This window comes from Chrysochloris asiatica, unplaced genomic scaffold (assembly GCF_000296735.1).
Source record: "Chrysochloris asiatica unplaced genomic scaffold, ChrAsi1.0 scaffold00035, whole genome shotgun sequence".
Classification (NCBI taxonomy): domain Eukaryota; kingdom Metazoa; phylum Chordata; class Mammalia; order Afrosoricida; family Chrysochloridae; genus Chrysochloris; species Chrysochloris asiatica.
Genome location: NW_006408553.1, coordinates 17,868,114 through 17,893,876, shown reverse-complemented (window position 1 = coordinate 17,893,876; position 25,763 = coordinate 17,868,114). Strand labels below are relative to the sequence as shown.

Here is a 25,763-nt window from a genome sequence, read left to right as displayed (position 1 = left end):
GACCTTCAGAGAATCTACTGCGAAAGCCAGAGCTCCTGAGTTCATGGTCATGTTCATTAGTGACCAGCCTATGACACCTACACAGAGTTACACAGGTTGGGCCTGAAGAGCTTGCTCTGAGTGGAGCCCCTAACAACCACACAGGTTGCTGTGTAGTTAGTAGAAGCAGATGTTAAAGGAAAAGCCGAGGGGCTTTATGCTTTCAGAGTGACAGGTCAATTATTTAATTTACTTATTTACCAGGTAACTCCCTACTCCTGAATTCCTCCATGCAACCAGACCTGACAGTGAGCCGAACATACAGTGGGCCCATCTGCCTACAGGACCCTCTTGACAAGGAACTCATGACAGAGTCTTCGCTTTTTAATCCTCTGTCAGACATCAAAGTCAAAGTTCAGAGCTCATTCATGGTTTCCCTGGGAGTGTCTGAGAGAGCGGAGTACCACGGCAAGAATCATTCTGGAACTTTTCCCCATGGAAACAACCACAGCTTTAGTACAATACATCCCAGAAACAAAACACCATACATCCAAAATCTATCATCACTTCCCACAAGGACTGAACTAAGGACAACTGGTGTCTTCGGCCATTTAGGCGGGCGCTTAGTAATGCCAAATACAGGTGAGTGATATGTGTGTTTTTGTTTATTTTCTAGTATTTATGTAAACATTTTATAGTTGTATAATTATTATTCCATCAGATCCATGTTATGGTGTTTTCTATCCCCTTGACAGAACTATAAACACCATGGCTCAATGTGTAATTGCTTTATACAGAAAAGATAGAACCAACACTGAGATTAGATTTTACAATATTCATCTCAACATGGTCTGAACACTTCATTTGATACCCAGTTAGAGTTGATAGTCATATTTGCTCAAAATGTTTGGATAGTTCCTCAAGTCTTAAAATCCTTTGAAATATATTTCCAGTAGCATGATTAGCAAATATTGAAAATATTCTCTGACAAGCTCCATGACAGGACTGCCAAGACCCATATTTATGTGATACTGCAGGATAATGCACTGGATCGAAAGGGCAGTTTGAACGGAAAGGTCAGCGGTTCAAACCCACCAGTCACTCCTCGGAAACCTTACCACAGGGTCACTATGAGTTGGAACATTAACTCAACAGCAATTAACAACAACATAATTTATGTACTAATAGACAGATCAGCCAGTTGGCATCATTAATGGCGTCAAGTGTGGCAGCAGTAGTGAGGTTGGCCCAGGATCGGACACTGTTTCGTTCTGCTGGGCATGGCGTCCCTATGAGTCGGTTCCGACTCGTTAGCACCTGACAACAACAACAACAACAGACAATTAGTGAGAGCCCTGATGTGGTGCTGTAGGATGAACACTGAACTGCTAACTGCCCTGACCAAACTATCACCAGTTCAAACCTACCAGCTGCTCTCAGAAACCTTATATAGGGTCACTATGATTTGGAACCAACTCAGTGGTACACCACAGCAAACAACAAGCCAGGTAGTGGTCCTGGTGTGGCACTCTAGGAAATGCACGAGATGCTAATCACAAGTTCAGTGGCTCAAATCCATCAATCTCTCCTTGGAAACTCTATATAGGGTTGTTAGGAGTTAGAAAGGACTGCATGTCACACAACAACAGAAAATTTAGTGAAATAATACTCAGTGAGTAACTTTACCACTCACTGGCGTACTAATCACTGCCAATGTCCATAGAGCTGGCTGCCATGCTACTTTATACTAATAAGGATTTAAACTTCAATTTTTAAGCCATGTCATAAGCATAAGCATTTCTTAAAGTTTTATTCCCCTTCATCTGGTAGGAAGAGAGAAAATTTTATAAATGCTTTGGCAAGAAAACGAAGGTATCCAGGCGAGATCACTTTAGAAATGATATTCTATCTGTGGGTTAGTCTTCAGAGATACTTTAGAGACCTAACAGAATTGCAGAAGGGGTCAGTATCTTCCCTGATTTCTGAGTAGTGAGTTGAATCACAGCATTGTTGACTACTAGGATAATAAAGATTCCACTGAATCTACTAATGTTATTAAGCAATAGGTTAGCACCAAATCACGGCTGTTAGGGCCACATTCCTTGGCACATTTCTCTCTGAGGTGAAACTATCAAGCCCCTCCAAATCAAACATTTTTCTTGTAAAATGAAATCTAAAATTGGACTAGTCTAATGCTTCCAGCTAGCAGATCCCCCCTAGTAGCTTGGAGATATGAAACTAGAATTTATTTCAAGATGATGAATGTTATCTTGTTCTTCTAGATCAATCATCTCCTAACAAACTCTACTTCAGACATACTTCCCTCTTAATGCAGCCCTAACAATGATGTTGCCTTTTGACTTTCCAATTTGCTGAATCTTCCTCAGTCACTGTTTTAGGACATGGTAGCAATCTACATTTAAATATGTCTGAGTGTCTATGTGTGATGCAATATTCCTTGATGGTTAAGTGTTGTTAAGTGTCCTCGAATTTGTTCTGACTCATAGCAACCTGGTACTGAAATTCTGAGGAGCAACTGGTGTATTTGAATAGCCAACCTTATAGCTACTTAGCAGTCCATTGCTTATTTTACACATCGCCTCACCAAGAACCTAGCATACAAATATTGGAGACTTGCTGCAAAATGAGCCAGCCATTCATATTTACCAAATACCCTCTGTACCAACCCATAAACAAGTAGCATGGGTTCTAGAAAAGAAAAGGTAAGCATGCAATTCCTTCCTTCTCAAGGACAGTAGGATATATACACCAGAATTGTATAAAGATGTGTATTATTATGCATCCTGACTCATCTCATCTGGACTTTCTAGCTCAGTGGAGTGTGGGCATTTGCTGCTAAGTGTTGTTGAGTCAGTTCCAATTCATAGTGACTCTATATAGGGTTTCTAAGGAACAACTTGTAGGCTTGAACTGGTGACCTTGTGGTTCACAGTCCAGTGCTGATGCTACAACACCACAACAGGAGTCCCAGTGTCACACCAGCAGCCCTTAGAAGACTCTTAATTGTTATTGGATGAGTAAATTAGCCAATACTCAGCTCTTCTCAGCATCATTAACACACATCCTCATTTACACACATATGGAGGGAGTGCAAGACTAACCTATTCATTGGCTATGTATGCTCAGTGTTAATCAAAGAAAGCTAGATGATTGATGGTGACCCAGAGATTCTTTAACCTCCTCCCCTCTGGCTTGAGAAGCACTTCTGCTGAAAACAAAGAGTTATGATAGTTTTTTCAGTGATTCTCAAACCGTTCCTCTGTGGAAGGACCATTTTCCAATCACTTAACAAGAAGTCCTGGAAAATATTAAAGCTGCTCACTGGGAATGAGTTTGAGGAAAAAGAAGTGTGGGGAATTGAAACATATGTTCAATTATTTGCAGGACATAAATGCAAAATATGCCCTGGGGAGCTAAAGTGTAAAGAAAGCAAGGCACAGAAATGAGATTGTTCTAACACCATCCGTGGAAAATTGTCATATGGTGTCTAGCAATGATTTCTGAAAAAGATCAGGGTGGTCTCCACTCATTAGAGATCATTTGTTATGCAAAGTATGAAATCTGAAACTCAAACAGGTGGTTCTGTTGTCATATCAAATAAAAGGCTGTCAGGGTAGCAGGTGTAGTTTGAGGGAGTATATTTTTCTTTAATCAGAAATAACTGGTGAATGACATACTGAAAATGGATGTTTCTTTAGGGGCCCATAGGCAGAAAACTCTTTCATAGTGCCTCTCATTCTTCATAAAATATAATTTGCTGCCACAATTACCACCCCCATGACCCTTGCCTCTGTGTTGAAGTATCTGCAGTCTCCAAAAATTTGTATGTTTGGGTAGAAAGAGCAAAGTATATCCAAAGGATAATAATACAATTTTGGATTGAAGGAAAGAAGAAATAGTTTAAAGCTTCAATAATCCTGCTGATTCAGGTTGAATGTAGAAGTATTCTGAATAATGTTTCAATCTAAACATAGGGAATTAATTGACATGAAAGGAGTGAGATGTGATCTGCTCTACAAGTAGTTCGTTTCCAAACTTCCATGCACATATTTCTTCTGATTTGATCTGGGAGTTGACTGTCAAGCCCGGATGATCTACAGAAGAATGTATGTCTTCGGACATGGCATTTTTACTAAGAAATTTGAATTCTATTCATCCATTCATTTAATCATGATATATTTATTGAATATCTACTCATTCAGGCATCATGTTAAGTGCTACTATTATAAAATGCCATTATTGTTAGATGATATGTTCCTGTGATTCTATATGTAAAAAATTAGGGCTGAATATCTCTGTTACAACAGCCTAAAACAAGAAGCTGCAGGGAGCAGTGATATGTCAAACTAAAAATACAAACCAAATGTTTAGGATGTGTATTTAGTTTGGTGTCCAGACACACTGAATATCCTGTGCATTACTGCTTTTGTTCAACAACAGAGAAGGATGTAATAGAAGCTACCTCATTTGGCAGCCACATTTAAGGAAATTGAAGGAGGAGCCTACTCGAAGGCCCCTAAGTGTGGCAATTACAGTTTCCCTATATTGACATTAAGGTCCAGAATATAAATGGATCTCCTTGTTGAAAGGCTGTAAGCAAGATTTAAATATCCCTCACTCTTAGCGATAGTGAAAGATACTGATGATAAATAGCATGTTACTGAATAATGCTCATAAATGTGAATAAAAAAGAACTTGTTTTGCAATGAGTCTTGAATTCCTTGATTCTATAGCAGGGAAGGATATCGGTAAGGTCTGCCCTCTTTAGATTTAAATTATCATCAGCAACCCAAAAGTCTTTGTGCAATTACATTAGCTCTAATAAATGGAGACTGGTTGAGAGCCACATTAGTCAAAGAATAGGAGGATGCCCGGAGATTTTATTTCACTGTGCCTATATTTTACTCTTTTGTCGTAGCATAGTGGATTACTAACTGAGCTGCTAGTCGAAAGATCAACAGTTCAAATCTACCAGCTGCTTCATGGGAGAAAGATGAGGTTTAATGCTTCTATAAAGATTTACAGCCTCAGAAACTCTATAAAGGTTGCAATGAGTTAGAACTGATTTGACAACACCCAACCAACCAACCAAAACCAAGCGTCTATATTAAAAGAGAATCGCTGCCCTCTCTAGACATTTTTTCTTGATCAAAGTGAAGTATTTACTTCTCAGCATTCACAAGAAGAAATCACGCATTTTAAATACAGTGTGATGTGTTTTCTTGTGCCTGCACTGACTGCATTATACGATTTTACTGAAATAAGACTATGTTTTTTTTGGTTAGTTTTGTTTTTCAATTTTACATTGGCATGAATATGCTTAAAGCATCTGTAACTTTAGCCTTTTCTCTGTTTGCAAATTTAGGAATTTCTGGTGTGGTGATATAGAATAAGCAATGGACTGCTAACCACAAGGTTACTTACTGACACTTACTGACAACAACAACAGTAGTTACCCAACAACTATTTATTTTCCTAAGCTTATTAGATACTCCTTGTTTCTCCAGTTTCCTGGACAATGTGTCCATTGAGCACTTACCTACACTTTACTCCCAAATACACCGCTTGCCAGGCTATTTCATCTCAGGTTCTACCAAAATGTGAGATAGCTCACCCATCATCTCAGGTACCTTTTCAGGAAATGAATGAATATAGACAAGATATAGAAATACAGTTTTAAAATCTGAAGCCAACTAACCAACACATTGATAAAGTCTTCTATCCTCATCTATATTGGAAAGTGCTTAGAGCATACAATCTCTTAAAAAAAACTTAAAAAAAAATACTGCAGAGATTTAAAATAAAAACCCAATTTGAATACTCAACTAAATAATTCTTCATGTTACCATTGGTGGTGGTGGTTATATGCCGTGGAGTCGGTTCCAATTCACAGTGATCCTGTACAGGGTTTCTGAGGCTGTAAATCTTTATGGGAGCAGACCACCACGGAACCGCTGGTAGTTTCGAACTGCTGACCTTGCGGCTTGCAGCCCGATTTGCAACCACTACGCTACCAGAGCTCATTACCATTAGAGAACAATATTTTCCCCTTAATTGTTTTTTACTCTAATAAACTTTCCAAGGTTTGGGATTTTATGAATTGCAATGAGAAGGTATTTTTGTGAGCATCCATAATTTTGTGAGGTACTTCAATATCAGTGGAAATTTTATGAATAATCACTTGGCCTTTTGTGTTTTAGGGGTGAGTTTACTCATACCACATGGCGCCATCCCTGAAGAGAATTCTTGGGAGATTTATATGTCCATCAATCAAGGTGAACCCAGGTGAGAGAGAAGGAATGATGCTCCATTAATGACCTTTTGAATATGAAATGGAAACTCTGCTGACAATTTGCATTAAGATAATGAGACATAACATTGTGTAGGTGAGCTACAGAGCAATGAATTGACTAGAACTAGAATGAAAACATGGATACTATTTTTGTTGTTGTTGTTGTGGGCCATTGAGTCAATTACAACTCATAGTGACCGAATAAACCCATTGCCATTGATTCCATTTTGACTCCTAGCAACCCTATAGAACAGAGTAAACTGCCCCATAGAGTTTCCAAAGCTGTAATCTTTAGGTTGCATCTTTCTCCCATGGAGCAGCTGGTGTGTGCAAACCATGCATAGCCTCTTTAGCAGCCAAGTGCTTTAAGCACTGCACCACCAGGGCTCCTAATGACCTTACGTAACAGAGTAGAACTGCCCCATAGGGTCTCCTAGGCTGAAATCTTCATGGAAGCAGATTGCCAGATCTTTTCTCCTGTAGAGTGACTGATGGGCTTGAACCATTGTACTTTTGTTTAGGAATCAAGTGCTTAACCATTTCACCATCAGAGCTCCTTAAAACATGCATAGCTCCCTATTTTTAGGTCATTGATCTATGTCCCCAGCATCTAAGCAGAAGACATCAACACAGAGCAGTTAATTGGTAGGCAATTTTCCCCTCCCAAAAGTCGGGAGAAAATCATCCCTGGAAGTACCTGAGATAATAGGCATTATGCAACAATATAGACTAATGACCGGTGGCTCTTTCAGGGCAGCGGAAAACCTGTTATAAACTAAAAGAATTTCTTAAGCAGTTTCCTTCAGTGTAAAAATATGATCAAAGCTTCAATAGCTTTCAGATCTGACAAACTTCGGCAGCGTAAAATTCAGTTACACAATCAATTACAAACCTTGTCACATTCTCTGTTAATGAAAGTAGTCAGCTGTTTTCTTAGTGCAACTATAATATTTGTGGAAATGTTGCCTTCCTCTACATAATATAAACTAAACTCTTCCTTGGAAAACAATTTTTCTCATAAACTGGATAGATACCTCTGGCATTTTTAGTCACAGCATCTTGGTTATTTTAGAAGAGATTTTTTTTGTTGTTGTTAGCAAAAAACACATGAAAAAAAAAAACACTGAAAGGAAAAACAGCCAAAGAAACAGATGGTTTTTTAACAGCTTTTGATAGTTATTTCTATAAAAGAATTTGTTGGTGCCTGATGGTTTTAACGTTCTGCTCTTCAGAGCTTGAGAGCATCAGAAAGAAGGGCTCTACCAGTCAATTATTGGTGAGGCTTTCAGGAGATTTCTCTGTAAGAGTGCACCATGTTGGATTCTCATGATGTTTCCTTAATTGGCAAAGCTAAATTCCTTACCTGTGCAATTGAAAAGGTGCTAGTGTCTACGTATCTCCTTTGGCAAATAGGAAAAATCAAGGTTCAGAGATATTTTAAGAATTTACTCAAAATATCAGATAAGTCTGTTGAGCAGAACTAACAACAGAGCTCATGAATGGAGTTACCACTCTTTTTTAAAATCTCTTTGGTAAGTTTAGGAAACTATGCCAGTTTCAAATAAAGATTATGGTCAATTGAGTGCATGCTTTTAACCACATCATCCTCCAACAACCCTGTCACAGCTTCCTGCAAACATCACCTCGGCATCCTCCTTCCAACATTGCCATAGATCCAGTGAGACTGCTTTGAGTTCCTTTTTAAACATATTACTAGTCTCTTCTACCTCATCTTGTGAAAATCAGCCTGGGGTGATTTTCCATTTTCACAGGTATCTAATTTACAATTTCCCTATTCCCTACCTCTTACTAGAAGCTCTTTCTTCTTAGAATGCCAGAGCTAGAATATGCAAAAGATATCAACCATGTAAGAACTTAAATACAATGACCTAAAAATATTATAAAGTAATGATAATTTGGCATTCAGCAATTGTAAAATAGAAGGGAGTAATACCCAAGGATTTAGCAATGCCAACACACCTTGAAAGACTTGTTTGACCAAATGGAGTCATGCCCTGGACCATCTCTAGCTTTGTAGATCCCATGATAACTGATTCAATGTATTCATCTGTATTTGTATTCATCAGAGCTACATAGAAAGATTAAAGGAAACAGGAGGAGTTTATTTAAGACTTTAGACCTGTGAGTTGTACATTTTCCTAAGCATTATTAGACTGAGGTTAAAATAAAACTGTAGGAAGCACACATTCTTTTTCACATTACTGAAACTTTCCCCAGGTACTCTTATCTCCTAAGAAAATGGCCAATTGTTGGGTTATAGGCCATTTAGTCCGTCCTTGTCAATCCACTCTCTCTTTTGAGTAGTTCTCAACGACTTACAAAAACATTAAAAGTAGTAAATGTCTTTCTGCCACTTTTCTTTCTTTCTTTTTTTTTTTTATTTTAATATTGGTTTTTTTTTTGTTTTTTGTTTTTTTCCCATTTCTGCCAGAAAGCTGCTGGGATCTGAGTTTTTCAGTTTTTACTCCTGTGATTAATCAGGAAAAGGCCACTTATATAGTTATTTAGTACCATCATTTCTTTATAATGTCACTGGAAGTCCATTTTCATTCTGTACTGTATTCTCTGCTATGTTGTGCTTGGGATAAGACCCAATTTCTTCAAAATCCTTCGAGTGGGAACAGCACTGCTGGGTGTCTGTCACCTTTGTCTCTGGGGCCACCTAGATGATGTGTCTTCATTCCATTGTTGCACACAGCATACCGTAGAAGCTTCCAGACCACACTTTCGTGCTTTATTTAGTTGAAGACTCTTAAATTTTCCGATGGATAATGTATTTCTGCTGCCCTTTTCTAAGGTGTTTTGTTAAGTGCAGAGTGATGGTTTAGTGGAACTGTGACTGATATCTTTGATCCAAATTCTATGCCAGAGTCCCTGGGACATGGCAGTGTGGAGTGAATTGGGGACTCAAAACAACCACTTATACACAAATAGCTTCAAAGGCTTAGACTTCGATTTTGGGGGGAAGTTTAATGTGAAATTCAATGTCTGAACCAAATGTTCCCTCTGTCTTTCACGGGGATCTTTCTTCTGTTCCTGGTAAGCCTTTCATTTTGCTTTCAGTGAAAGGACATTGTCTTCCTTCCTCAAAATTCTTTTCTCTGTCTAAATTTTCAGACTTGAACAACCATCATAATGAATCTTTCCAACTTCCTCCAGCAGAACCATCATAATGAATAATGAATCTTTCCAACTTTCTCCAGCAGTCTGGTCTCTAGGTAGATTAAACAGTTTAGGAAATTATCTCTGCTGATTTTTTTTTTTTTGGTAACTTTATACGGTAAGCACTGGACTGCGAATCACAAAGTCCACAATTCAAGCCTGCCAGCTGTTCTGCAGGAGAAAGATGAGAAGTTCTGCTCCTATGAAGATTTAAAACCTTGGAAACTTTATACAGGGTCACTGTGAGTTGGAACTGATTCCATGGCACTTAGGAACAACAATGCATGCACACATGTAAGCATATGTCTCTATATATGCGTGTATGCATATGTAAGAGGAGTTGTGGTGTGGTGCTGTAGGATAAGCACTGGGTGTTGGCCACAAAGTTGGTGATTCAACTCCCCAAGCACTCCTTGGAAACACTATATAAGGGCACTATGACTCAGAACCAACTCAATGGCACTTAATAACAGCAATAATATATATAAGAGGGTTTCAAAAGTTTGTGGAAATTTTTCAATATTTTTTCCATTCCATTTTTCCATGAACTCTTTAATTAATATTTGTTGTTGTTAGGTATCATTAAGCCAGTTTTGATTCACAGTGAATCAAATGTACAGTAGAACAAAATACTGACTGGTCCTGCACACTCTTCACAATTGCTGTCACAGTTCTGCTTCCACTGTGCCAGTTTACCTCATTAGGGGTCTTCCACTTTTTCATTGACCCTCCACTTTACCAAGCATGATGTCCTTCTCCAGATAACATGTCCAAAGTTTGAGAGACGAAGTCTCACTATCCTCTCTTCTAAGAAGCATTCTTACTGAACTTCTTCCAAAACAGATGTGTTTTTTCTTCTGACAGCCCATGATATTTTTTATATTCTTTTCCAACAACATTCCTTATTCATTGTCCAGCTTTCTCATTAATATGAGACTATTGAAAATACCATGGCTTGGTTCAGACACATCTTAAAACTAACATATATGCCCTTGAACACTTTAAAGAGGTCATGTGCAGTATATTTGCCTCACACAATACACTGTTTTATTTCTTGACTGTTGCTTCCATGAGTGCTGATTGTGAATCCAAGCAAAATTAAATATTTGACAACTTAAAACTTTTCTCCATTTATCCTGATGTTATTTATTGGTACAGTTGTATTCTCATTTTCTTTATATTGAGATGCAGTCCATACTGAAGGTTGTAATCTTTGATCTTTATCAGTAAGTATTTTAAGTTCTCATCACTTTCAACAAGCAAGATTATGTCATCTGATTATTGCAAGTTGTTAAGGAGTCTTCCTCCAATCCTGGCACTACATTTTTCTTCATAAAATTCAGTATCTCAGATTATTTTATCAGCACACAAATTGAATAAATATGGTGAAAGACTACAACCCTGGCATACGCCTTTCCTTATTTTAAACTATTCAGTATCCCCTTGTTTTTTTCAACTGACTGACTCTTGGTTTATGTACAGGTTCCTCACGAGCACAATTAGGTGTTCTGGAATGCCCATTCCTCACAATGTTGTCCACAGAGTGTCATGATCCACACAATCCAAAGCCTTTACATAGTCAATAAAGTACAAGTAAACATCTTTTCAATATTCCTTGCTTTCAGCCAAGATACATCTGATATCAGCAAAGATAGCCCTCATTTCACATCCTCTTCTGAATCTTGTTTGAATTTCTGTCAGTCGCCTGTTGAGTCCAAATATGAAGAGGCTTCAAAACCTTTATGGAAAAATGGAATTGAAAGATAATTTATTTCCCCCCAAGAGTTTGTTAAAGCTGCATCATTTGTGAAATCATGCAAGTTACGAAGAATGTGGTACCAAATGCTTGTGGATTTTATTGCTCACTGTTGTAGTGGGTGGATGTGGAATAGAGAAGACAGGTGGTACATTTGTAACTGGGTTATATTTATGACACCGTGGACAGTATTAGTAGTCTTAGAAATTGACACTTAAAATTAAATTAAATAAGCATAGAACTAAATACTCTTATTTTGTAACTTCACACACACACAGCTGCTGATACAGAGCTTTGTATCCTTAGAAAAGTAATAATTTTTCACCTCTGTATCGTGTACTTTATGAAATATCTTTACATATATTGCACTAATTTATTCTCCACAGTAACATTTGAGGAAGAGAACTTCATACCAGTTGCAGAGATTAAAAAAAACAAAACACTGAGAAGTCATTAAGCTAAGCTAGTTTCCCAAATATATGTTACTTAATTACAGAGCTGGGATTCAAACTCAGGATGAGCGGATTCCATTTCAATTGCACTCCAGTACTGAATATTAGTAGACACTATTTCAGGAAATATTTGATGTTAGCGGCTAAGAATGTGGGTTCAAGCACAAAAGCTCTGGGTTAACTATGGTTATTCATGTAACCTGAAGGAAATTAATTAAAGTCTTTGTACCTTTGTTTCTTCATCTGAAAATGAAAGTAGGTACCCACTTGCTACATTAAAGAAAGGTAATGGGATTGCATGAGATATAATACAGTAAATACAACAGTTTCAATGATGACAAAAGGAAAATCTAATTGATATATTTATATTTAATAAAGCCTTTGCTTACAGTATATTATCTAATTTTTTTACTGATCCTGTGTGGTCAATAATAATAGAATCACAATTGTGTAAACTTGAAAATTAAGACCTAGAGAGGTATGTAGTTTTGCCTTAGGTTTTACATGTAGGTGGTGGCATAATTGAGTCCCAAAGCAAGAAATTTTACTAACAATGCATTTTGGGGGCTTTGGTGGGATGCTGCAAGATAAGCATTGGACTGTTAACCTCAAGGTCAGTAGTTCAAACCCATCAGCTGCTCTCAGAAAGTGTATACAGGGTTGCTGTGAGTTGGAATTGACTCAATGACACATAACAACAACAATTCTCAATCTCAATAAAACTTGTTCATAGAGTGCTTAATGAGACACGGGCCTCATTTCAAAACAACAGAAATATTAGAGGAGCCTCACTCCATTCTAGGGGCAAGCAGTCTTGTTGGGAGGAGTGAGAATAGATACTTGGTAATTTCATTTCAGTTGAGTTTTGAAAGGTGAGTTGTTTGTTATTGAGTACTGTCGAGTTGGTTCTGACTCATAGAGACCCTGTATAGAATGTCTGAGGAGCTACTGATGAGTTTGAACCACTGACCTTGTAGTTCAAACCAACCTTGCGGTCCTGCGCTTATCCTACAGCACCACACCAGTACTCCCAAAAGGTGAGTTGTTGTTGTTGTTTGTTGTTACAGTGCTATTGAGTCAGTTCTGTCCAATAGCGACCCTGTATAGAGGTTCCAAGGAGTGACTGGTGAGTTTGAACTGCCAATCTTGTGGTTCAAACAACTTGAGGTCTAGTTCTCATCCTATAGCACTACACCAGGACTCCAAAATGTGAGTTGTTGTTGTTAAGTGTCGTCGAGTCGATTCTAACCCATAGTTACCCTGTATAGTGTTTCCAAGGAGCCTTTGGTGAGCTTGAACCACCAAACTTGTAGTTCAAATGACTTTGCAGTCTGACACATTAGCCCACAGCGTCACACCAGGACTCCCCAAACCATGAGATGTTGTTAAGTACCTTGGAGTCAATTCCGACCCATAGAGACCCAGTGTAGGGTTTCTGAGGAGAAGCTGGTGAGCTTGAACCCCTGAACTTACAGTTCAAAAATCTTTGCAGTGGGGCTCATTAGTGATAAAGTCTGTAACAATGCTTTCCAGCCCTCAGCACACGTTCACCAGGGCCTTTCTCTAGGGTCAAGATGTAATAATCTTCAACAGTGACTAAATGCAGATAACTTCCCCTGTTTTAAAATCACGTGAATTCCAAAACAGTCCATTAAACAGCTTCCTCTCTACTGTACCGCAGGCCATGCCATAAATACAACAAAAACTAAAGCTTCATGCATTTCCCAATTCACAAAATGATAACAAGAACTAGAGCTAACTCAAGAAGGGCCATAGCACGACACCAGGAAGACCAGGAGTATTTGTTAGATTGAAACTGTTGAATTTCATGTAGACTGAGAGAATTTAAGCAGTTTTCTCAGAGCAAGGCCTACTTCCTTTGTCACAAACCTTTGGAGGAGAGGAAATCAGTGGTAATACTTTGCAAAATGCTTGTCTTCAGTCCAAAACTTTAAATTGAAAAATCTGTGGTCTTTCTTTCTGCTTCTTTTTTCTTTTTTATTTCTTCAGATATTTTTAGGGGTGAATTTTTTTATTCTATCTTCTATAATAAGGCTTTGATCATAAAACTTTTCCAATAAAAATAAAGTAAGGTATTTAAACCAAAAGAGTAAAAGTCAACTTTCTCACTGCGGATATTCTCCCCAAATAAAATAAGATAATGGTATAGAGCTAGCAGCCTCTTCCTTCCCCCCTCTCTCTGAACTCTCTCTGTGAGCCTCCCCAGTGCATGGTTGGAGAGTAGAGAACTGGACCAGAAAATTATTATATGGAGCTTTCTTCTGAGAGGCAATAAAATGAAACCAAAGGCAAACATTAATTTATTTTTCCAATTATTCTGTCATATGGATGTCCCTGACCAAATGCTTAGGTTAGAATCATAAATGTAAGTAACCTTACTGTGTAATTTTACAAAGGACACACTTTGGAAATTGTGCTCAGCCTGACAAGTGTTTGTATTATTTTTTCTTCTTGTTTTATGTTGGTTTGTTTTTGTTGTTTGTTTATATGTGTGTGAGTTTTCTTATAAAATTTTACAGAAGATGTATCCATTGTATACATCTTAGTGTAAGAATTGGGAAGGTAGATATGGCTGTGATTAAAAGCATTACCTTTTCCTTTTTAGGGTACTTAGATGTTGTGCTGATATTATAGAAAACCATGAATTAAAATCAAATAGAAAACTGTTTTTGTTAAGTGCCATTGAGTCAGTTTTGACTCATAGCGACCCTGTATAGGGTTTCCAAGGAGCAGCTGGTGGGTTTGAATTGTCAATCTTGTGTTAACAAATCTAGTGCTTATCTTACAATACCACACAAGGACTCTATAGCACAAGACTAGGAAAACATAAAAAGTAGCTTTGGGAAATGAAGCAAATGATAGAATTTCTTCCCAGTAATGGACTTACAATTAAAAACTGCATTGTAAGGGACTACAGTGAAAAGGATTCATGTAACTTTTTTTTACAGTAGCAAGAATAACACAAAACCCAAAACATAAGCAGGCACAAACACACACCTGTTCACCCATCAGGAATCCTGGTGTGGTGTTTTAAAATGCACTGGACTGCTAACTACAAGGTTGATAGTTCAAAACCATCAGCCAATCCTTGTAAACACTTTACAGGGTCATTCTGAGTCAGAACAAACTCAACAACCCTTAACAAAAACAACAATGGTACCTAAAGCGTGAGGATTTTTTTGCTGGCTGTGGCCATCTCAGGGGTGGGAGACTGTCGTAAAGAAGACATGTGGTATATATGTAGCAGGTTGATGTTTGGAACACAGCGGGCATTATTTGTATTCCTGGAATTTACAAATGGAACTCCTAAGTGATTAAACAAACTTAGAACTAAGTACTCTGACATTCTAACTTCAGACACTTGCCAAGACCAGCTTCCACCACTCCCTGCAGAGCCTGCAGATACCAATGTAGAGGTTGACACTGTTTGCGGAATTTTAAATTAGTTGTGCTATTAAAAATTTCAAGTAAACTGGATGAAGTCTTAGTAAAAAAAATTAAACTTACCTAAAAGTTATAGAATAAAAATGACATGTTTTCTTATGGTTAGATCCCTGATTAGGCTCTCCACTGATGTGATTTCTATGTCAGTGTTGAAGGTGAGACTAGTGAAGTGTTAGGGCTATGGCTAGAATTACAGTGGGTCCTAGATATATAGCTAGATTTACAGTTAAGGAATAAAAAAATTACATGTCTTCAAGTGCTCATGTGACCATGGATAGTTTCACCGAGCAGAATTATTAGTGTGGCACTGTAGGATAAGCACTGACCTGCTTGCTAACTGCAAGATCAGCGGTTCAAACCCACCAGCCACTGCTCAGAAACCCTATACAGAGTCACTCTGAGTAGAAACCCACTAAATATTAGCTAACAACAACAACTTCAGACATATGATCAAGAGGCACCAGTCCCTGGAAAAGGACATCATGCTTGGTAAAATGGAAGGTCAGCAAAAAAGAGGAAGACCCCCAGTGAGATGGATTAGCACAGTGTCAGCAGCAATGGGCTCAAGCATAGAAATGATTCTGAGGTTGGCATAGGACTGAGCAGTGTTTCATTCCGTTGTGCATACAATCTCTATTGAGTGGGTATTGACTCAAATACACTTAACAACAACAACAATGTTGTTAAACAGGAATAAATAGATAAAGCCCGTCTAAATACTTAGGAAATTTCTCTGAAATGTAGTGGAAATTAACCTATAAGCTGAATGACAGAGTGATCAGCATTCCAGGCAAAGGAATAGTATCTGCAAAGGCACAAAGATGTAAAACAGCATGACGTAGATTGGAAAATAAGCAAATCAGAGTAAAGTATGAAAGGAAGAATAGAAAGTAATGAGCCTGAAAAAAATAGGAAGTACTGCATCATGTGGAAGTACTGACATAAGGCTCCATGGAAGCAAGGATAGCAAGACTTTGTCTCACGTATGTTGGACATGCCATTAGCAGGGACTAGTCCCTGGAGAAGGACATAATGCTTGGCACAATAAAGGGTCAGCAAAAAAAGAGGAAGACTCTCAACCGGATAAATGGACACATAGCAACAGTTGTACAGATGGTGCAGAACTGGGTGGCATTTCTTTCATGGGATTTCTATGAATTTGAACTCAGAGTAGCACCTAACCAAACACCTACAGATCAAGTAGAGTGTCATTTATACTTAGAAGAAGTTGAAATTCATCTGATGGCTAGGATTTAATGAGGCTTGCGATTCAGGAGTCATGGCCAAATTGGACATTTGGGATTTATATTTTGTTCCATCTCCATGACCACTGCCCTACTTCAAGTATTCACTTACAAGTACCATCCTGGTGAGTTGAGTGTAATATGTCTTGTTTGCTGACACAGTTATTAATAATGTCCCTTTTTACCCTTAAATTATCTTATTTTAGGCAACAGATTAGAGTCACCCTGCATTTGTGTGTCCTTGATGCTAACTTTGAACATTGTAAGTCCATTGTTAAATCCCTGTATTGATGGCAGAGGGGAGATTTGAGAGACACTTGTAGCGGAGCCAGTGTACTTAATATGGGCTGAAGGGGATGAAGGAATTGAAGATAATTTTCAGCATTCTGGTTTGGGAACTGGTGATTAATTAGTAGAGAGAGACTTGCCAGGTGAAGGTCAATTGAGAGCAACTTTGGATTTCTTTCCAAAGAACACAAAAAGTATTTTGACTTCTAAGAAAGAAAGAAAGAAAAACAGATAAGAGGAAATAGGTTAAATAATAAATAAATAAATAAGCAAAAATAATATAGTCTCGAACATAAAGTATATTTTTGAACTTTATGCAGGGTATAAACTCTTCTGCTTTTCTTCCTTTTTTTTTTTTTTTTTGGTTAATGTGTTGTTTTGTGTATTTTTTTAATGTGCTGTTTTTATTTTGTCTTCCTTGTAAGAACCTGTCCATTCTTGACTTCAGAGAAGTGAACTGATAATGTACATAAATTATAAAGAAAGTAGTACACACTAGACATTAAGAGACAGAGAATGATCAGAAATAAAGTAACATGGTAGAGTGGGGAAGACAGGAGGATTTAGACTGGATTTTAATCTCTTTGCAATCTACAGGCTGTATGACTCTGAGTAAACCATTATTTTCTTTGAAGTCTCAGTTTTATCATAAATTTTGTATATTATTGTGTTGCAGGATGTTGGTGAGGACAATCAAATGACTGAATATATGTGAAGTCTGCTGACAACTGTAAAGTGCAACATTAATGCTAACTTTTTTTGTTTTGTTTAAAGGTTTATTGTGAACTGAGTGATAGTTTACATGGGAAAACATCCATTTTACACTCATCATTTCATTATAATGATCATAATCTCCTCCCTGCATCATCATTCAACAGTATTTGTTTTTATTCCGTCTGTTTTTTTGTTTTTTTTTTTTGGGGGGGGGTGGAGGGATATACACAAAAACACTCAGGAATATATAATCATTTAAACAACCAAAGATCCCATTCTACAAGCCAGTCTCCTGGCTGCCAGCACACAGCCTTTCTCTTTCCATGAGTCTGGAGTCCTCAGCTGCTCTATCTCTCCATGTCCTCATCTCTGCCTCCATCTCTTGTGTTAATGCCAATGTTTAATATCATAATTATCTGTTTGTCCATCATTCATTTTTTTCTAATTACATAGATAATGGAAGTTCATGAAAACTCATAAAATTTGCTTTAACTATGTCCCAGTGATGCGAAGTTCTTCCCTTTTTATTGCTTACCACATTCCTAGGTGAAAAAGACTGATGGATTAAATCAAAGCAAACGTAGTAACTGTTTACTGTAAAATCAAGAGCCTTGTGAAAATAAGAACAACTTCTAGCATGAATTCTGGAGCATTTATTTCTATTTCTCGTAATTGTTCTATGAAATATACTTTAAGTGTACTCCAGGTAGGCAGGCATTTATATTAGATCAATGGTCAGTCCAGCTGGGAAGGTGCTTCATGAACAACCTGTCCCAGTTCACTTCATCGGGATTTTCTTGCTGGATAGTAATGGATGAAAATGAATGAATAAGACCTGTAACCATTTCTGAGCAGCAGTGGATCATGGGTTTCGATGTGGTTTGTTGTTTGAAGTCAGATTTAGACATTTTTATGTGAAGAATGGAATTGATGGCATATACTTCTACTTTTGAAGCGATGTACCATCAATTAACTCTGTGTAGTGCTTAGGAAACTGCCTCTGGAGGATGCTTCATAAGTAGCAAACAAAGGGGCTCTTCTTGCTAGTACAAGGAAATAAATTGCTTCCATTTGGGAAATGCATTGATTCTTTCAGGCTACTAGTGCCATGCAGTGTAATAAAAGTAAAATTTATCAAATGGTATCTTAATAGCCTAGAAGGGTTAATGCACCTTTAGCTGAAGACTGTAATCTTTTCCCCAGTAAAATCACAAAGTCCCTTAGGTTAAGGTATAATACCACATCCCCAAAAGAGAAAGAAGAAGAGAAAAAAAGGGGTGGGGGGGAGATAGAACTCTCACATTCTTATTTCATGATCTGTTTATCTCTATTTATTCACTTAGTTTGCAACAGAGAATTTCCTCAAACCTTGTCCTTTAGATTCTCATCAGTCTCACTCTACCCCCACATCCATTCTTGGGTCCACTAAGTAACATGCATAAATAACAGGTTCTATCATTTTAATCACAGTACATTTGAAGCCCATGTGAGCTCACAATGTGAAGTGATTAGTGGAGTCCAGAGGAGTCTTTAATTAAAGATGCTGTTGACAAGATAACAATGGTTTTTGAATGTTAATAGATGTGAATGCAAGGTGCACCTTATTTCAATAATGGGGAAGTCACTTGTTCATGAGTTTGATTGCACATTGTAAAGGAACACCACATACTGTAATTATTTTTATTTGCATGTGTCATCTCTTTTATTGCCCATGCTGGAAGTAGAAATAACCTGTCCTATTAAGACATTTAATATATATCATCCTTTCCACTTCACTTAGTTATAGCCTAATAAAAATGCTGGAGGAAGACACCTGCCCACCCCAAGTCTGCCCTCCATGCTTTCTAAAATAATCCACATAGCCCTTTCAAAACCTGAGCAATCAACCCCCTTACTCCCTTGGTTATAATCTTTAGGACAAACCATAACAATTTCTTGAGACTCTTTGAAGTTCTATGCAGACATGTTCCCTCTGGAAATCAGAAAAGAAAAAACAAAACAAAAAATTGAAGCAACAAAGATAGACTGATGGTTAAGAGATACCTTAGTCAGAATGTGGGGCAAAATGGATCAGCTGACAGCGGCAGAGATCCCTCACAATGTGAGTAAGTAAAGAGATACTGTGGTAGGCTTACTAATAAAGACTTGCTAAAAAAAATATGCTAATTCTTAGAATCTGTGAATATTTTATTTTACATGGTTAAGAGGACTTTGCAGGTATAATTAAAATTAAGAACTTTGAGATTAATAAATTATCCTGGATTATCTGGATGGGTCCAAAGTAAGGATTTTTATAAGAGACAGGCATGATTTGAAGATGCTATGCTGTTGGTTTTGAAGTTGAAAGAAGGGGCCAGAAATCAAGGAATGCAAATAGCCCTAAAGGATGCTGAGGAAAGCAGGGAAACAGATTCTTCCCTGTAGTCTCCAGAAGGGAACGCAGCCCAGTGAGACTTCTAACCTATAGAATGGTAGGATAATATGTTTGTATTGTTGTAAGTTCATACTTTGTGACAATTTGTTGCAGCAGCAATAAGAAATTAATCAGCCTCCATTTTGACCACTTTGTCCGTCAGTGGTTCCAACCAAGAAGTCACTCCGCAGGAGAAAAATTAAGCAAGTCTGTTTTTATAAAGATTTATAGCCTTGGAAATTCTATGAAGTAATTCTGCTTTATCCTTTGAGGTTGTTATGAGTCACAAGCAACTCAACAACAGTGGACTTGGGTGTTTTGGTTTTTGCATACCTCAAAGTCCTGCTTGCCTAAGGTTTTCTCCATCATCTATTAATGCAATCTTAACTACTCTCATGCTACCATTTTGCCCTAACAATTTTACCTTTGAAAGTATGTCCCAGGAAACATCTATTCCTTCCACTGCCCCTTCTCCCACTTCATAGACCCCATCACCACCAACAACACTAACCGGGAAAGGCATTTAGAGTGTGACCTTGACCACTTCAGTCTACCACCATGTTATGCACTGTAGTTTCCTCACCTGAAAAACAAAGTTGTTGGACCTGATTACTTTCAGCTTAAAATAAAATGATTCTATGAAATATGACTCTGATTTCCTCCAGAGAAGGAGTTTTTTTCGTATTCAAAATGTAAATGAATAAACAACTTAGTAGATATAAAAAATGCCATGGCAGCATGATTCATGGATCCGCTCTTCCTCTTTTCCCCTCACCATCTTTCATTTGATGTCATTTTCAGTGAGCCACCATCTCACTTCTAGAAAATAAGCTAATCGCCATCCAGACACTGCATGAAAGATGAGGCTTAAATTGCATCTAGGAACTGGTGATTTACACATGATTTGTGATTCCTTGAGTATATTAATTGGTAAACACCCTATGAATGTGTGTATAAACTAAAGCCTTTTAACATATGCAAACAGTTTAATCTCTCAGCATGGTGTTGCTCAAATTTCAGCAAATTCTCATATGCATTCCAGTGTGTCTGTAATTCCCCTCCCACCCCTGCCCCCTTGTGCCATTTTCCTTCCTGTAATCTTATTTTGGATAAATGCTGTGTGGGTGACCCAGATCTTTAAATCTTTTAATAGTAGAGCCATATGCTTCTATCCTCGGTGAACTGAGCTTGTTTGATGTAATACACAGTTCTAACAGGTCCCTTCCATACCCCAACTATTGGAATAAATGGTTTGATGAACTATATTATAGTCAGTTACTTCTAATCTGTCCCCTAAACTCAAATGCTTGCGTCTTAATACACATTCTTCCTAGAAAAAGAGATTATAGGAACAGACCCTGTACCATTGAATTTTCAATCATAGTTTCAGACAAAGGTGTAATACTCTGAGTAATTAAACTTGACCAGCATCCAAGTTCCATTTTGGAAGCCTACCTTGGTATGGTGCTGTAGGATAAGCACTGAACTGCTAACCGCAAGGTCGGTGCTTTAAACTGACCAACTGCCTCTTGGAAACCATATATAGGCTCACTGTGATTGGGAAACTACTCCACAGCACACAACAACAACACCACCCTAAACTTAACAGAGTACCAACCTTTCCCTGCATGAGGTGGTGTTTTGGGTATTTTCTTAAGAACTATACATATAGTCTCAAATTTTAATGCTAGGATCACTTTGCTTGTAGCAAATGTAAGTAAAAAAATACAGATATCTGGGGACTACCCAAGATATAGTAAATCAAAATCTTCAGTGATTGGATCTAGGAATAGAACTTTAAATATGGTGCTTTAGGAATTCTGAAGCAAATTATAGTATTAGAACCATTTGAAAACTGAAAATAAGTCTAGAATGTACAAAAGATTGGAAGTTTGTGTCTGCCCCAAAATACCTTGAAAGAAAGGTCTGGTGATGTACTTCCAAAAGTCAGCCATTGGGAACCCTGTGGAGAACACTTCTACTCTGACACAATAGGTCATCATGAGTCACAATTGTTTTGACAGTCACTGTTGTTTGTTTTGTTTTTAAATAAAGGGAAGCTGTTACTTCACTTTACTGATTTTCCTCTGGAGCTCTGAGTTACAAGTTGAGCTGGGAACCACAAAGTCAGCAATCCAAATTCACTGGTTGCTCCACAGGGGAGAGAGAAGGCTTTCTGCTCCCTTAAAGATTTGTTGTTAAGTGCCTTTGAGTCGGTTCCGACCCATAGTGACCCTGTAGAGGGTTTCCAAGGAGTGACTGGTGAGCTTGAACCACCAACCTTGTAGTTCAAGCGGACTTTGCAGTCTAGCACATTAACCCACAGTGCCACACCAGGACTCCCCTGTAAAGATTTAGAGCCCAGGAAACTCTGTGAATCAGAACCAACACGATGGTGCAGAGGGAAAAAGAGAGTATCTCCCTCTGTCCTCCTCAACCCCTCTTTTCTCTTTCCAGAAGTCTATTTTCTTAAAGCATTTGTAGCTGTCACCAAATTAAAATTGACAGGAGGCCTAGTCGCAGTGTAGGAATTGACTGATAAATCTGTTGTTGGTGTTGTTTTTGTTAGGTGCTGTTGTGTTGGTTCCGATTCATAGTAACCCCATGCACAAAAGAGTGAAACATAGTCCAATTCTTCAAGTTACCATAACTTGGGCATCCCATAGTCTTCAAAGTGAAATATTTGTTCTTTAACACATAAGAGGTCTTTTGTACAGATTTGACTAATGCAATATGTCCTTGGTTTCTTGACTGCTGCTTCCATGAGTCTTGATTGTGGATCCAAGTAAAATGAGAATCCTTGCTGATTGTAAAAGCCCCGTCTCTTCAGAAGATTCTATGATGTCATTTCCTGGGGCTGTTCTGAAAACTGTTATCAGAACTTAAAAGTGAGGCAGGTATATGACTCAATGAACACATTACAAATAATGTCTCCTAAACCAGATATTTACTCACCACAATTTCAGTAACCTAGGTCAAAATGTTGTTGTTGTTGTTAAGTGCTATCTAGTAGGTTCCAACTCATAGCGACCCTGTATAGAGTTTCCAGGTTGAGGCTGGTGGGTTTGAACCACTGACCTTGTGGCTCAAACTGATCTTCTGGTCCAGTGCATTGTCCTGCAGCATCACATAGGAGGGTTTTAGTTAAAAGAGAAAGAGTATAATTAGTTGAAATTAGATATCTTCTTTGGCAGAAAATAGTGGGAGGCTGGAGGCACCTTCTTTTCTGAGTTCTCATTTAAGACTACAGTTTCTATGTATTTGCTGTTTGTATCTGTTACATTACAATGTGATTTAATTATGTATCAACCAAAGATCTGACATAGTAAAATGACCTTTGCTCTCCTGCCTGGATTCCTGCGTGATACTCTGGGTAAAGGTGATCAAACTTACTTTAATCTGTAATGCAGATCATAAAGAGGAAAGGAAGGAAAAATATTTACCAAGTGCAACATGGTAGACAACAAGAATATAAACCTCACTTTAAAACCTGAAATTGGTTGTTTTGCTTGAAGAAAGTGACAACCTTCTAGCCAAAGTCTATCATCAGGTAAGTAAGGGAGCAAAGGAAAATGTGTAGTGGTGCATCTTCAGACCTGCTACAATGAGCAGTTGCCTCCTTATAGCTTCCCCTGTGGCTATGGCCATTTGTGGGCAGGTGAATTCTACAATGTTAGTTACTACATGGCACTAAACAGATCATCACCTGCCCTCAACCATCTACCTGACCTTGACCACCCTTCACTACAAATTTCATACAATAGTCAGGGACCCTGTTGATTTTGTTGTAAGATTTTAAAGAAAATTCTCATCCTGGTTCTTCTACCTTTATTCAATCAAGAAAATTTTGTTGTCTGATTTTATTTTACTGTTTTTTTTTTTTTTTTGTTTTTTTTTTACTTTCTCACAAATTCAGATTTAAGAAAAGTTGCAAGAATAGTACAGAGAATCCCCAGTTCTCCTAACCCAGACTTACAAGTTTTAATTAATATGTGCCTACATTAGCCTTAGTCTTCTCTGTCTGCCTTCCTCTCTCCCTCTGTTTGTGTATTTTAACCATTTAAGAGTATTTTGCGAAAAAAAAAAAAAAAAGAGAGAATGTTGGAAAAAAATCACCTTTTAACCTGATACTTTGATGTGTATATATTAAAAGCAAGAAAATATCTTACATAACTACAACACAGTTATTAAAATCAAGAAATTAACATTAACACAATACCAAAGGAAAATCCAAGTACACTCACTACATTCAATTCCCATCTATCTTTCAACTCCTTTAATCTGATCCAGTTCCTGAGTCTGTCTTTGTGTCTCATGGCATTAGAATTTCTTAAGAGTGCAGATCAGCCATTTTATAAAATGTCCTTCAATTTGGATTTTCTGATATTTCCTTATGATTAGGTTCGGATATGTAATTTTGACAGGACTGTCACAGAAGTGGGAGTCCTAGTGTGGTGCTGTGGGTTAATGCGCTGTACTGCAAAGTCAGTTTGAACCACAAGATTGGTGGTTCAAGCTCACCAGCCGCTCCTTGGAAGCCATATACAGGGTCGCTATGGGTCGAAACCAACTCGATGGCACTTAACAACAACAACATCATAGAATTGATGCTGAGTTATTTTCAGTGTGTCAGATCAGGAAGTATTTTCTACTGATTAGCCCCATTATTGGAGTACTGGTGTGGCACTGTAGGATAAGCACTGGACTGCTAACTGCAAGGTCGGCAGAACCACCAGGTGCTTCTTGGAACATCTGTTGCTGTTGTTAAGTACCGTGGAGTTGGTTCCAACTCATAGTAACCCTATAGAGGGTTTCTGAGGCTGTAAATCTTTACAGCAGCAGAAAGCCTCATCTTTCTCCCATGGAACAGCTGGGAGTTTTGAACTGCTGACCTTGAGGTTAGCAGCCCAATTTGTAACCACTACGCTACCAGAGCTCCAGCCCTATTATTGACAGTGTCAACTTTGATAATCTGGTTTTGGTAGTATCTTCCAAAGTTCTCCACTGTAAAGTTAATAAGTCAAAAAGTATTGCTCTAGGGTTCCAATTTATAACATGCATGGGATTATTCAAAAACAAAACCGTGTTTAAACATGTTGACTATGCCCAATTTCTTTCAGTAATATTCTTGGCATCAGCTTGTTAGGGTGCCTATAAAAAGAGATCCAATCAAAACTATGGTTTTTAAGAGGACCTGCTGGACTAGTTACTTTCAAAGCAGTCAGATCAAAAGTTACAGCAACAGATTTGTGGAATTCCAAAGCACAACCTTGATAGATTTTCTTGAAGGACACAGAAACTTATTCTGAAGAAGTTTACAAAAAATTACAAACTGAATTAGTGAGGAAAAGGCCAGAAAAGTTGTGCTTAGGAATTTATTTTCCCTTCATGACAACGCTCTTAATCATTCTTTGAGGGTAGCAAGAATTTTGTTGGGAAATATTACCTCATTCACCCTACAACCCTGATCTTGGCATTCAGACATATTTTTGTTCCCCAATGAAAAGAACATTTCAGAGGAACACGATTTGAGTCTTTTGTGGATGACAAAACTGCCATTTTGATGCAGTGTGAGATAAAGAGCATATAATTATTTGGAGAGTAGTTAGCGATGGAAACACTGCCTTCACAAGTATATAGGCCTAGGTGCAGATATGTTGAAAAATAGTAGCTTCATATTTGATTTTTTTTTTTAAGTTTTTATGGTGAATTGAGTGAAAGTTTACAGGGCACATCATAAGCTTTACATTCAACAAATCATGTACTTTGTTTCATTACAATTATTATAACCCCCTCCATGTATCATCAGTTAACAGTATTCCTCTATATTCATTTTAGTTCCTTTTTTTTTTTCAATGTTTTATTGTGAATTATATGATAGTTTACATGGGAGAACTTTAGTTTTACATTCATTCCGTTGTATATCATCTCACTGCCATGGTTCCAATCCCCTCCA

At 37.8% G+C, this 25,763-nt stretch overlaps 1 protein-coding gene across 1 annotated transcript in view; it reads left to right on the top strand.

Annotated features, from left to right (window-relative positions):
• Window positions 1–25,763, top strand: part of UNC5D (unc-5 homolog D (C. elegans)) — an 890,335-nt gene that overhangs the window by 785,159 nt on the left and 79,413 nt on the right. Inside the window, exons 10-11 of the mRNA XM_006859970.1 lie at window positions 244–621; window positions 6,201–6,285. Of these exons, the coding sequence (XP_006860032.1) occupies window positions 244–621; window positions 6,201–6,285 (463 nt within the window). The remainder of the gene's footprint in view (window positions 1–243; window positions 622–6,200; window positions 6,286–25,763) is intronic.